This window comes from Myotis brandtii, unplaced genomic scaffold, assembly GCF_000412655.1.
Source record: "Myotis brandtii unplaced genomic scaffold, ASM41265v1 scaffold84, whole genome shotgun sequence".
NCBI lineage: Eukaryota > Metazoa > Chordata > Mammalia > Chiroptera > Vespertilionidae > Myotis > Myotis brandtii.
The window spans coordinates 9,136,946-9,150,625 of record NW_005371410.1 but is presented as its reverse complement, the minus strand read 5'-3'; the positions used below and the strand labels follow the sequence as shown (position 1 = coordinate 9,150,625).

General features: G+C 36.4%; 1 protein-coding gene across 1 annotated transcript in view; it reads left to right on the top strand.

Moving 5' to 3' along the window:
• CCDC85A (coiled-coil domain containing 85A) overlaps nucleotides 1-13,453 on the top strand; it is a 179,754-nt gene extending 166,301 nt beyond the window's left edge. Inside the window, exons 5-8 of the mRNA XM_014532005.1 lie at nucleotides 259-393; nucleotides 3,314-3,433; nucleotides 7,311-7,409; nucleotides 11,736-13,453. Of these exons, the coding sequence (XP_014387491.1) occupies nucleotides 259-393; nucleotides 3,314-3,433; nucleotides 7,311-7,409; nucleotides 11,736-11,825 (444 nt within the window). The 3' untranslated portion in view covers nucleotides 11,826-13,453. The remainder of the gene's footprint in view (nucleotides 1-258; nucleotides 394-3,313; nucleotides 3,434-7,310; nucleotides 7,410-11,735) is intronic.
• Nucleotides 13,454-13,680: the final 227 nt, after the last annotated feature.

Sequence of the window (13,680 nt, the reverse complement as noted above, 5' to 3'; positions counted from 1 at the left end):
ATTTTTAATCATCTACCACTTTTTGATACTTTGAGAACTAGTTAAAACTTTACCAAAATCTATTTTAAAAATCAGTATTAGCTCTAATACACAGACTTCAGTTTATGTTCACTTTTTCCCTGGTCACAGGTGCATGTTACAGCTTGCCATTGTGGTCATTGTGGTGCATTTCATTACGCTTCTTGTTCTATCTGCTTTCTTGAGACTTGGGAAACAGTATTTTTCTGAGTGATTGTACTATATTGTTCCAAATATAAGGCCACCCAGAATAGAAGGCAACCTCCAACTAGAAACAGCTCAAATATGGAGAAAGGCTGGGGGCCCAGAGCCCGGCGGGTCTTGCAGTGGTGGCAAGGGTGCCGAGGAATAGGACGCTGCCTGCCCACTCTCCCGGTGAGTGAAGACAAGCCAGCTGCTGCATTTGCTTGTGTGTAACCCAGGTGGCTTGTGCTGCTCGAGGAAAGTTATGCTGGGGGTAGAGAACAGTCTGTGTACATGAAAGAAAGTTTCTGTGGGTGTAAATCTGGGGAGGGACGTTGGGAGTCATCTTTCATCTCCTACACACTCATCTCTAGTGTTTTCCCCCTGAACTTGAGGGTGAAAGTTGAGTGACTGGAGAACAAAGGTAGCCTGCACCTTCGTGAAAAGGCATTTAAGAGTTCAGTGGCCATGAAAATGAACTCTTAAACACCAGCCCAGGAAATTATCCCATGCCCTTTCCAGTTGGCTGCTGCCCTGGGAGAAAGTGGTGCACTGTGTGGATCACATGTACCTTGAAAACAAGCCTCCCTGAAACGGAGTCACGTGTCTAATTTCATTAAGGTTTTCCTCTTTTTAAATTCCTTGTATCCTGAGCCAGCCATGTTACAATTTAAATGGGCTCAATCTTATTAAAATATGTTTCACTGAGTAGCACATTTAAAAAAATACTTCAGTGAAAACATATTAGTCAACTTTGTATTGATTGAACCTAGATAATTCTCCAAATTTTGGTCTCATTCTGCTGAGCACATATAAATTTGACCTTTTGTTTCATAGGAACTAAATGAGACGTGATAGAATGAGTTGCTTGATTCTGTTACCATCTAGAAACCTGTTTGTGTACAACCTTACCAGGCACTTGGCTACCTTTGTGGCTTCACAGAAACCACATAAATCATGACTCTTGAACCTTCCTATGATTACTAGTCCATAGCTCACAAAGTGGATTTGAACTTTAATCCCCCAATGATACATTTCCCCCTACTGTAGTCTTTATTATTATTATCCTATTATTTAAAGAAATTTCTTTAATAAAAATATTTGTTTTTCTGAATAGATAAGGGTAGAACAGGACTCTCCTTAAGTTTAAACAATGCTAAATTAGAGGATTTGTGGTAAGGGAAGCTATCACTGATTCTAGAAATTTTCTTAAACCAAAATGGCCTGAAAGATGGAGTCTCATTCCAAAGCAAAAAGCACACAAGGATTGATATACCTTCCAGTTTGCCAGGTCTGGGAAGGGAACCTTTGAAAGAAGGACTGGGAGGAGAGTAGCCCAGAGAGGGAAGGAATATTGCCAGCCAAGCCAGATTACCGGTCAGAAGACAGACAAAACTGCAGTGGTGGGTCCTAAATGAGAGGTTTGGAGTGAACTCTGTGTACCTCAGAAGCCTTTTCACACGAGTTCATGAGAGTGGTGACAGCAGGGAAAGAAAACGGTGGGGGACTAGAGCTTCCTTTATTTTGTTTTGGAAACATTTGATCTCTTCAGAAGAGGAGGATGTCCAAAATGTGGTGATGGAGTTGGAGGGAGGGTGTGCCCCATGAGCCAACTTCAAATAGTTTCCCTTTTATTATTTGTATCGGGTATTACGCCTGATTTGGTCTGAATTACAAATATAGGAAAACATATCTTATAAATATTTTTCCCCAGAGAGGGTTGGGACTATTATAATTGGTTGCCCTGTGTCATCACCTGCTATTAATTTAGTCATTCGTAGCAATGAAGGACAGAAACTGGGGAGGTCACCTAAATGTCACATCTATGGCTGTTTCTCCCTGTTGGCTAGTGAGGGTTGGGCAGGACCTGATGTGTTTCCATAACTCTCTGAGCACGGAAAAGCACATGGTCTTCGTTGGCTTGTGAGGTGGTGAGGATAGCCTTCAACGAGGTAAGCGGTGACAGCGACGAGGAAGAGAGAACATATTCCAAATTGCATGCATAATAATTTTTGTAAAAATCAATGGGAATTGTCAATTTCTTTAAAAATAGCATGGTTTGCATAAAGCCCATACCTAAGACTGTTGCTGCTCTCAGCTTTCCCTTCCCATCCCTGAAATGCACAACATAGAAACTCTCTTAGAGATGCTGGAAAAGAAAAGTTCCAAACCACACATGATGCTCCTTCCCCGGGGATTAGATTCATGGGATCAAAGAGAAGCAGAGCAGTTATTAGTCTAATAGGCATGAAAAAAATCTCTAGGTTTGTTGGACAAAAATTAAAATCTCTCAGGCCCTCTGAGTGTAATGATCACCATAACACAGGTGAAAGTCCCATTAGACTGCTTTTTGTGGGAGTTTAGATAACTGCTACTCTTTTTCTTTCCTGATCCTTTCGTCTTTCTGCAAGCAATCCCCTAGAAAAAGTCGGTTTGATTTCCCCTCAGTTCCCGTATGGGTGACTGTGACTCTCACAGGCCAAATTAATCATGGCAGGTTCTGATTTCTCAGCAACTAAGTTGCAGAGTCAATGAGCTACAAATATGTAATCTGATCCATTTTGTTTTTCATATCCAAAAAGACCAGAAAATAAGGATTTTTTTCCTGAAAGAAAATACTGAATTTGGTTAAATCTCTTTGGAATATGTTCTACTACAGGTCTTCCCTCAAAGAAGTGTTTTATAAGAGAGAGTGTTTTATAAGAATGTGATGTGTCTGCATTTTCTGAGACATATGGAATGAGGCATTTGTCTTGCTGAATGAGCATGTTAACTCAGCTGCGGAGTAACTCACAAATTCCCCACACTTGAGTATGTTTAAGTTTCAAAAAGTCATTCTTGAAATGCTTAATGGTCATTCCTTAGGGGGCTTTGCTCTCTTTGGTAAATTAGAAATGACATCTGGACATGCATAGAGATGGTCCTTGGTTAACTTTTCTTGCTGGTCAAGCAGCAAGTACATTCCAGTTAACAGGTAGATAGTATTGTAGGACAGTCTTGGAAAAAAAATTATGAAAATGGCTGATTCTCATTTGGCAGTGAAATTGAATGACATCTGTGCAGTTATAAACGACTTTTGTTTTAATAACAAAGTTGTTGATTTTCTACTAAGGGTTCTTTTAGGTTGTCATCAGGGGCTGATGGGAATAACAGTTCACCCAACTCTCCAGCTAGCTTCAGTGGACATACCACACCTTCTCAGCAGCCTGAACCCGTGGTACATTCTCTTAAGGTAACCAACTGTGTACAACCATTTATCAAGAAAATCAGTTGTGTTGTGGTTTGTTTGCTGTAGTCTAGTAGTCCTCACAGTCTTGTTTTAACCATATATACTTTATTTTTTATCCCTAATGGTGTAACTTTATCTTAAGTTTTGAACTATGATTTTAATTTTTTAACTAACAATGGGTTTGAGTACTTATGGTTGAATCTCTAGTGTTATTTTGTTTTGAGTAATGTGATTCATTATCTGCATCGAGTTGAATTTGAAGTCTGATATGCATGTATATTCATTGTGTAAAATATTGTTACAGGTATTTTATGTGCAATGTTTGTAGCACGGGTGTCTTCAAATAGAGGGACTTAATAGTTGGCCAAAGGAAGGAAGGATACCACATTTTTCTTTCTTTATGCAAATGAAGCACATTGTGCAACTTACTAAAAGAAACTATTGAAACAAACAAAACCTACTCCCTCCTCCACTAAAAGAAATTAGTTAATGTTCCTTGATAGAATATTACAAAATAGGTATGAGGTCTTGCTCATAAAGCTATTTTATTTTTGGCTTTTACTTCAAATTCTGTAATGACTTCAAAAAAGACTTGGCTAAAATTTATCATTTAATTTTCTTTACCAATAATGAGCTTTCCAATAAGTACCATAAGTAAAATTAATAATAAAAATATTTCAGAGTAGAAACAAATGCAATAAAAATTATCTTAAAATTGAGACAATTCCTTGAAATTTTCAGTTTCCACGTATAAAACACTGTCCTTTAAATTAATAATCCATAACATGTAGCCTGATGAAGTATTCTGAGCATGAAGTAGGTAGAGTGCTTCAGCCTGCCACATGAGTTTCACAACTTTTCTAAAATTGTTTTGGATTCAGAATGATTTATCCACAGACTGCAGATGCATCCTTTTGGAGTGGGCCACATTTTCCCTGGCATGCATAAAGCAAATAGATAGATGAGAACTTCAAAGTAGTTATTGGGAGATGATTTAGTTTTAGCAGCTTTAGCTCCCTCCTTATATTTTACTGTCCCTTAGGTGAAGTGAGCTTGCGTCTCACAGGCATCAATTGGCTGCTGATGAGGGAAGGTAGTATAACCACACTGGTGGCCAATGGCAAGGCGCCTGGCATCTCCTGTGTTGGTTGGGATAACACAAAGTGAGCAACTGAGAGGAATTCATGGGAAGGCACAACAGAATGAGGGGTGCACCCTCCCTCTGGTGGGTGCTGGTTTATCGACTGGGGAACACTTGCTCTCTGCTTCAGCATTTGAATGCTGCTTAGCATGGACAGTGCTGTAACTTTAGCATTAGCCAGGCTCTAGCTACCTGAAAAGCATTTTAGAGATGAAAAAAAATGAGAGTGGCTTCAATCCTGTCGTGTTAGTGCCCGTACATACTCCCCAAGTAGCACATTTTCTGATTGAAAGATGATTCCGCCTGCTGCCTTATTAAAGGGCAAGTGCAGTTTGAATCAGATCGGCTGAGTGGGTCGCACTGCATTCTTCCCCAGATTTCTCACTACAGCTGTGTTAGGAGGGCCGAAAAGGAATGGGGCAGGCAGGGAAGCGCTCTTCAACTTTCTCTGAATTCATTCTCTAATTTTCATATGAAATTTTACCTCTAGAAAGGAAGATGTTATATGATAATCAGAACACACAAGTCCTCACTGGGCAAGCTGGCTAGTACTGAGCAACTAACGTATCTTTATTGGATAACTGGAGGCTTTTGAATAGAGAATGTGTTCGCTTCCATGAGTTCACTGTGTCTGAAACAGAAATATGTGCAAACACAGCCTATGGGAAATGCATTGGAACACTGTCTCCATGTTAAAAACATGCAATCATTCAACATTTTGTTTTTAAAAGCCACTGATCTAGAGCATATTTATATCATAAGATTTTTCTGTTCTGAAAAGAATACTTAGGACAGTGGCTCAGTTTCTCATCTTCTGATAGATTTCAAAAAATTCTCTAGGATTTAATAACTCTGGTCAAGGATGGGGGAAGAGTTTGAAGGCAGTGTGAGAAATTACCTCACTTAAAATAACACCACATTTTTTTTTTGTTTTTAAAATTCATGCTATTAATTGGAGCTTCACTTCATTTAGTAGAAATTAACTGATTTGAAGTACTCTTCTCTGAGGTGCATAATAAATCAAATCTGTAAGTAAATGAGCTTGTTCAAAGAGTTCCATAAGTTTTCTATGAATATTCACTGAGCATAGTTAAGGATTGCCTCTAATGCAGCGGTTCTCAACCTTTGGGTCGCGACCCCTTTGGGGATCGAACGACCTTTCACAGGGGTCGCCTAAGACCATCGGAGAACACATATATAATTACATATTGTTTTTGTGATTAATCAACCCCTTTGGGGGTTGAATGACCCTTTCACAGGGGTTGCCTAAGACCATCGGAAAACACATATATAATTACATATTGTTTTTGTGATTAATCACTATGCTTTAATTATGTTCAATTTGTAACAATGAAAATACATTCTGCATATCAGATATTTACATTACGATTCATAACAGTAGCAAAATTACAGTTATGAAGTAGCAACAAAAACAATTTTATGGTTGGGGGTCACTACAACATGAGGAACTGTATTAAAGGGTCGTGGCATTAGGAAGGTTGAGAACCACTGCTCTAATGGATGTAAACTGACTCTAATTTGAGTTGAGTAAAAGGGTCAGGCTTTCACTCACTACTATCATATCCTATGTTAAAGAAGCAATATCTACATAATAACAATGGCTAGAACTTTTGAGTTAACCAGAGAGTAGTTTGTGAATTAGATTCTTTATTGCAGCATGAACTCTAGTGAAAATCCATGCAGTTGCAGTATATATGAATTTAAAAGAAAGGCTCCCCTCATGCTTAAGTCACTTATTTTGACTCAACTGTTCACTGGTGCTAATTCGCAGGTGACACCTTTAGGTGTGGCCATAGCACTGACTGGGAGGATAACAGAACAAGGAGTTTAACAATGTCAGGGTGGATTCTATAGGGGCTTTTAGGAAAAGTATTTTTTTATGCTACATTAATGCTTTGATTTATAAGCTGACAGAAGAAAATAGCAAACTGCACTCAAAGCCCAAGTTTTGTACTTTAGAAAGTATTGACATGAAAACTTTACAGACATTTTTAAAGGAATATTATTTCACTCTATTAAGCAGTAATTTTGAGAAATGGAATCTAAAATTGTTTAAAAGCATCTCATCCCCAAATACTTTGCTCTAATGAAAAGTATTTATAAAGTGTTGCTCAAATATTGCCACTACTAGTATAAGGAGTCAGTGTTTCTCATTGCTAATGTCAAAGAACCATCCCCATATTCCTTTCCTAGCCACTGAGAATGCCCAGGCAAGAACTGTGAGGTTAGTAGTGTTAATATTAACAAAAATTCTTATGTACATATTCCTGGATTCTGACCAGTTTCACCATCACTATCATCTTTTTGATCATCTTTTCTATAGGCCGTGTCTACATATCATTTGGACTGTCTGGTGTATAATTAATTATATTGCTCATTTTTACAATGGAGCAAGAATTATTGACTCTAAATCATTGACAGGTTATCTTAATGACCCAATTAACTAATGTATCTAATTATTTTAGACATTAATACATTCAATAGACTCTTAGTGATGCAATAGATTGCTTTTAATGGCCATCTGAAATCAAGTAGAATTGATTCTAGATAGGTTTCACAATAATAATTAAAAGATTTTGCCATATATGTATCCACTCTGATATGCAGACATGGAGAAAACTAAAGGTTTTGCCAAGTGGAGCTGCTTGCTGGTTTTATTCTATAACTAACAAGGTTTTTTTCCATGTGAAATTTGCTTCTCTTTTTCAACTAATCCAGGTCTTGGATGTTCAGGAAACTATAGATCGTCAACAGGGTAAAGAGTATGAACAGGACCTTAGTGAGACAGAAAAAGCTATAGTCAGAGAAATGTGCAATGTAAGTTTAATGTGCTTTGTTGTGTATTCTGTGTTCCAAGCCCCATCATGGCATAGTTATTGCTTTATGAATATCTACTTTAAAAAATGCTGGACAAGTGCCCTGATTATGTGAAAATAAAATCAAATCCCCTTATTTTTATCTTTAGTATGTTTTATCACTACAATCATGTTATAAAATATTCAGGTAAGCAATAAACCAATATATTCCAACATATTCCAGAATTATTAAAGTTTCTAAATAATAAATTGTCTATTGTCTAAAATGTGTTACTAGTTTTGATAAAATAAATGGGTTTCTGCTTCATATTTTTAAGAAGGTCCTTAGAGATCAGTGTTTAAAACCTGTGATAAAACAGACTTCTTCGGATTTGTTTGTAAATTTACTTGGGGGAAAAGAATCGTCATCTTACTAGGTAATATTTGCTGGGTTGTTCATGCATATGTGTGCTTCATGTCATGCAAAGTAGTATCTTTACCTTTCAGTGGTTGACATATGTTCAGGATATAGCTATAGGAGATAGATATACACAGTAAAAAAATGACATGCTACTTTCATGATACATATTCAATGTGATCATTATACAGCTGACTAAATTTTAACTATTTCAGTAATATGCATAGATGTATCATTTAATCAAGAATATAATTGTGAAGGTTATTAGAAAGCTAAATAGAATATTACAGAGGAACACATTTGTTAAAAGCAAAAAATCATAGATTATATTAATCACTCATTTTAATTGGCTTCATATATATAATTTTTTAACCTTAGATTCTTTGTCCATTAAGATATCAAAATTGCTTAGAAATACCCTTAAGCTTTAGGCTATTAGGACCAGATAATCTCAGACACTTAACAATCTCTTTGAGCTCTTGGAATCCAGTAAAAGTTACAAAGTCCCATGGGAATTTTATGTGCTGGGAAAGTGTTTAGTCTCCTGCTTGTTTGTGTTTTGGCTGTTTTTCTTTATTTCATGAATATCTGTTTTTATCTGTTCTCAAAAATCATTAGTTTTAGATGGCATGATTTCCTAAATGCGTCACTGTTTACCTTCTGTAGCTTTTCAGCCTGTCCTTAAGGTTTTCAGTTTGAATATTTCCCTCAGAGAAATTTAAGAATTTGGGTTGGTGGGCCCAATAGGCCCCCAGAGGTGATCCACTGATTCACCTGGAATCTCTCTATAGCCATACCCATTTCTGATCATCCCTGTAACGTGGATATCTTAATAGAAATATCATACACACCTAAAATCATGACTTGTCCACCAGTTCACTTGTAACTAGTGAAATTAAACAAATGTGTTACCTTTTGTCAAGTGGTTTCTCACTTGTGACATTTTGAAATATCATATTTTGATAAATAATGTGTTTTATCTTGAGTAGTTGAAATAATACTTTGATAACAGTCCTAGAAAAGTAACTTCAACAGAATTGTTACTAAAATTTGCATTCACAACATGAAATAAAATTTCTTCCTGGGAAATGACAAAAAAAAAAAAAAAGAATTTGGGCCGCACACCTAGGGATGCCTGTTACTTCTCATCTACTGTCTCTGGAATGAGAACGTTCTGACAGACTTTAGGAATTGTAGAACTAGAGGGGGCCACAGAGGTCATCCCCCCAGTGGGTCTCCACAGAGTAGTATGTGGGGCTCCTTCATAATTCAGAGATCTGGGTTTTGCCCCAGACCATGGACAATTTGGATAGCAACTACTGAGTAAGAACCCCACACTTGCATTTTATGTTTAAAGAAATGAAGATCCCCAAATTTTGTTAATTGCTCAAATTAAGGTACTTGCCCAGATTGTTCGCTAAGGAACAGTTAAGTGAGCAGGATTAGACCCAGATCTCCTCTGAGGATTAGCTCTCTCCACTTCCCCAAGTAAAGCTGGGGACTCCTTTTCTTTCCTCAAGAATGAAAAGCAATGCATCTTACATCTCCATTGTGCTTAATGCCAGAAATTCTGTAAAGAAATGCCAGGATTGTCCCTTTTCTTGCCTCTTTTTAAATTTTTAGATGAAAGATTTATGATTTCAAGACATTAGAAATTTTATTTCTTAATCACAGCAGAGACCTACTTATGGCTTGTATCTTGATTAGTTTGTGTAGATCTCTTTGTTTACCTATATTAAAAAAAAATGTGTCAAAAGGCTACGTGAGCTGGTGGTGGTGTTTTTTCCCAAAGAAGATATTTTCCTGGAGCTAAAAGCTTGCCCTCCTCATTTGCCTTTAAACATTCTCTAGAAACCTTTTCTAACTCTCAATTGTTGTGATGCCCATAATTTGAAAAAAAAAAAAGCCCAAGTCTGACAGTTGGCATTCATATAATTGGAAACTACTTAAAAGCCAAGAGAAAAAAGTGTTGATTTAAAATATTGGCATCACCATTATAAATTATATGAACATTGAAAATACAAAGCAAATACTGGAGAAGAAAAGTATGGTTTTTTAATGTTTAAGACATTTGCATAGATAAGTAATTTCTTAGAAACTCGCTAAGATTGTGGAACCCTGTGCTTTTATAATAATGTCACAGACATACAGAACTTTCTCATGATGTAAGATCAGTTATAAAACTCAGAACTTAACAGAAGTTTTGTCTCAGTTTCTGATGGTCCTCCTGAAGATAGGTTGTTGACATCTATACAATGAAAGACTGTTATTCACAGCATATCATGTTACTAGCATGAAGGGCTCTATTCTCTTCCCAAACTGTACCACAGAAATACATATACTGTTTTTTTATCTTAGGCTTCTCTGGTTGACTCACAAATTCCCTGAGAACAGTACAAATACTTGATTGGTCATCAGCCTGTTCTCCTCTTAGTTAACAGGTCAATCATTCATTGGCTTAGCTCAATTCTGCCTGCTCTGTGCTTCCTTTTACCACATAGCCCATTGCAGTCTACAGCTGAGTACTTGAAGACGGGTTGCATTGAGTTGTAACCATCTAATGCTTTGTGTCTGTGATTGAGGTCTTGAGTTTACCCTCCACTTCTAAACCAGAAATGTAAAGCATGCTGGAGAGATGTAATTATATTTACAATTTAAGGGCAAGAAAGAGATGCTAGCTTGGCTTCCTGATTAGATGTTTGTACCTCTTTGCAGTCAAGCTATTAAGACTGAGACTCTCCTAATTCCCTTGAGTACAGCTTGAGCCATCTATTGCTATGACATTCCTTTCCAATAGTTGAGGACCATAACAACTCTCCAAATGCGACAGGACATTTCTGTCACATAAGAGTATCTGCTAGAACATAGAGACTAACAGTTGCATTGGCTTACAAATGAAAGACAGAACCCTGTATTATTCTTACTGGGTATCTCTGTAGTATCTGCTCTATTTAAAAGGAAAACAAACACAGTCTCTGAATAAGTAATGAACCCACTGGCTTTGTGTTCATGATATAGTCATGTAAATTTTTGTGGAATTAATCAATGTGAGCATAGTCTTTATAGTGAAACACCCTGGGAGGGTTATGATTGTTACTGTGTGTGTATATGCATGTTTTCCAATTACTGTTAGTATATTAATATATCATTGGTGATTTCGATAGTTTTACCTTATACTTATGTTATTCTTCAGCTCACCTTTACTACTGTCCCTCTAAAATAGCCCATTTTTTTTAACACATTGTAATTGTATCTAGTTCAGTGATTCTTGAAGTTATTCTTATCTTTTCCCTGCATGTGGATGCTTTCTGTTTTGGTAATCTGAGAAATCGTACTGTTTGGTAGCTAAGATTTATGATTAAAGCCCCCAAACTCTGCGGGGAGAAGCAGGGAAATTTACTATTGGCCCTAAAGCTATCAGCTCAGGACTTAAATAGCTCAAGATCAAAGCGTCTTCATTTTCCTTTGATATCCCTTGTAATAGAGGTATAATATAGGGACCAGGATGATTTTGCTTAAGGATTCTTTAAGTCTAGCTATGCATTAGAATCAATCCCATTGGGAGCTTTTAAAAAATACAGATGCCTGCACCTCACCTCCACCAATGCAGTCAACCTCTGAGGGTGGGAGTTCCTGTTTAGCGTGCAGCTAGAGTGGGGTGTCACTCAAATACCTAGACTAAGTTGGCACATCATTCTTTAATTTTGACCCTGGTTCCTAACAAACCTGGTGGTCCAACAACTGAGTAATTCTTGTGATTTAGAAACTTGCACCACATTTTACTTCCTTTGTGTTTGAGCTCATTCATGTGGCTATTTTGTCTCTTGTCTTCAAATTCATCTTTGCCCCTCTCATAGATCTCCCTTACCAGTAAAAACACACACGTCTTTGTGGAAGAGAGCAATTAAGATGTTTTGTTTTCTTTTAAAGGTTGTGTGGAGGAAACTTGGAGATGCTGCAGGTTCGTGTCCTGGGATTAGGCAGCACTTGTCTGGCAACCAGTACAAAGGACCAATGTGAGAAACACTCTTTCAAACACGAGATCGCCACTGCCAGGAATAGGTAACTGGAAAGAAGAAGAAAAGAGTGGATTTCCGCAAACCTGAACTCATGGAGTGATTGCACATATTTTCCCTCTGAAAACCTTTAGTATAACTAAAGCTGTATTTTATGTCTCTCGCTTTGATGTCTACAATAGTCAATTTCAAACAAGGTAGCTTTGAAAATCACCATTTTGGTACCAATATTTTCATTAGAACGAAAACGTTTTTGACTCCTTAGCTTATAATTGGGAAAAACGCATGATTGGAAGGGTACAGTAGAGCCTTGGTGGATGATAGAGTTGACTCATTGCATTTAATGTGGGAGTTTCCTACCATGTTGTATTGAAAATAAGAAGAGGTAGTATCTTCCAGCTTCCCAAGTATGAGACTTGAGTACCTAATTGTTATATTTTAGTCAACAAAATACTAGTTCCTGCCGCATAATTTAGATGCAAGGTAAGATAAGGTTTCTGGGGTTTTGTTTTGAGGTGCTAAAATGTCACATAAATTCTCCTTAACAGCTGGTAGCAAGACTTTATATAGAGTGATTATCAGAGAGTACCATTTATTTCAAGTGATCAAAATAAATATATCTTTTCTTTTAATCTTGATGTATTTTTCATGAAGACACACCTTGGGGACATGTCCATATTCAGTGTACCCATTGATGTTAATATTACCAATTTCAATTGAAGAACAAGCAAACATAATTTTTCTAAGTGTTTTCAGCTGTGAGATGTCAATTTCTACAATTTAGTTTCTAGACATGCTGTTATATTTAATAAACTTCATGTAAACTTTAAAATATTGCACTGCATTTATGAAAAGCTTTCTTTGTCCACAGCAGCTATCTAATGTTTTATGAAACTGGCGCATGCCCTTGATTATTGAGGCTAAAAGCTTTGTTCAGGCTGCTTGAGGTTTGAAAAAGGTGTGCTAGCTTTGCTTAGTTTCTTATTTTTGGTATATATAATATTAGACTGTGTGTATTGGAAATGCTATGATAGGTATTTTGTGTTTATTCAAATGCAATGACAGTTTCCTGTATGAATGTGCAAAAGGCCTGTGACAGAATGCTAAGTTTTTACTGTGGTTTAAGATTATAAAAGTAGGAATGCAACAATTCCCAGTTTTCAGATTTCTTCTAAATTACTCTATTGTTTTTAAATGGGCTCTTTAGCTTAATAATTGTCAATTTTTAGAATGTTGTGATGAAAAACCAGTACTCTGCTTTCAGAAAACATTTATGAATTAATTTACTATAGAATAATCTCTAATTCTCGTAATTGGGTTACCATTTAAAGCTATCTTTCCTTTATATCTTTTAAGTATTACTACTTTGTAAAAGAAAATTGCTTGCTTTATTTACACCTTCTCTTGTTAGAAAAAAAGCTTTCATCCTTACGTTGTTGTATTCCTACACTCTGAAGACATTTAAAATAAGTTTTTGTGCCTGCAGAAGCTAATACAAGGAACACTGGTCTTTTGACAAAATACTTGTGTAAATTTTGATACTGTATTAAAACTATTTTTTTAAAGTTCTGCATAAAATTGAGTATTAAGTATGTGTTCATCTTAGCACTGGTAATAAATTATTTAATCTCATGGTGGTTTTTTTTTTCTTCTTCAAAATGTTTTTCCTAAATGAGTTTTCTGTAGTAACTAAATACCATCATGCTCTTGTGTGGTGATGACAGTAATACAGATGCCTTTGTTTTATATCTAAGATAATGTCATGTTTTTAAACATGCTGACGAGGGATTTAGTATTCAGATATAACTCACTATTCTCTATTATAATGTAGTAAAAATTTTAGAATATTTTTAGTTTGT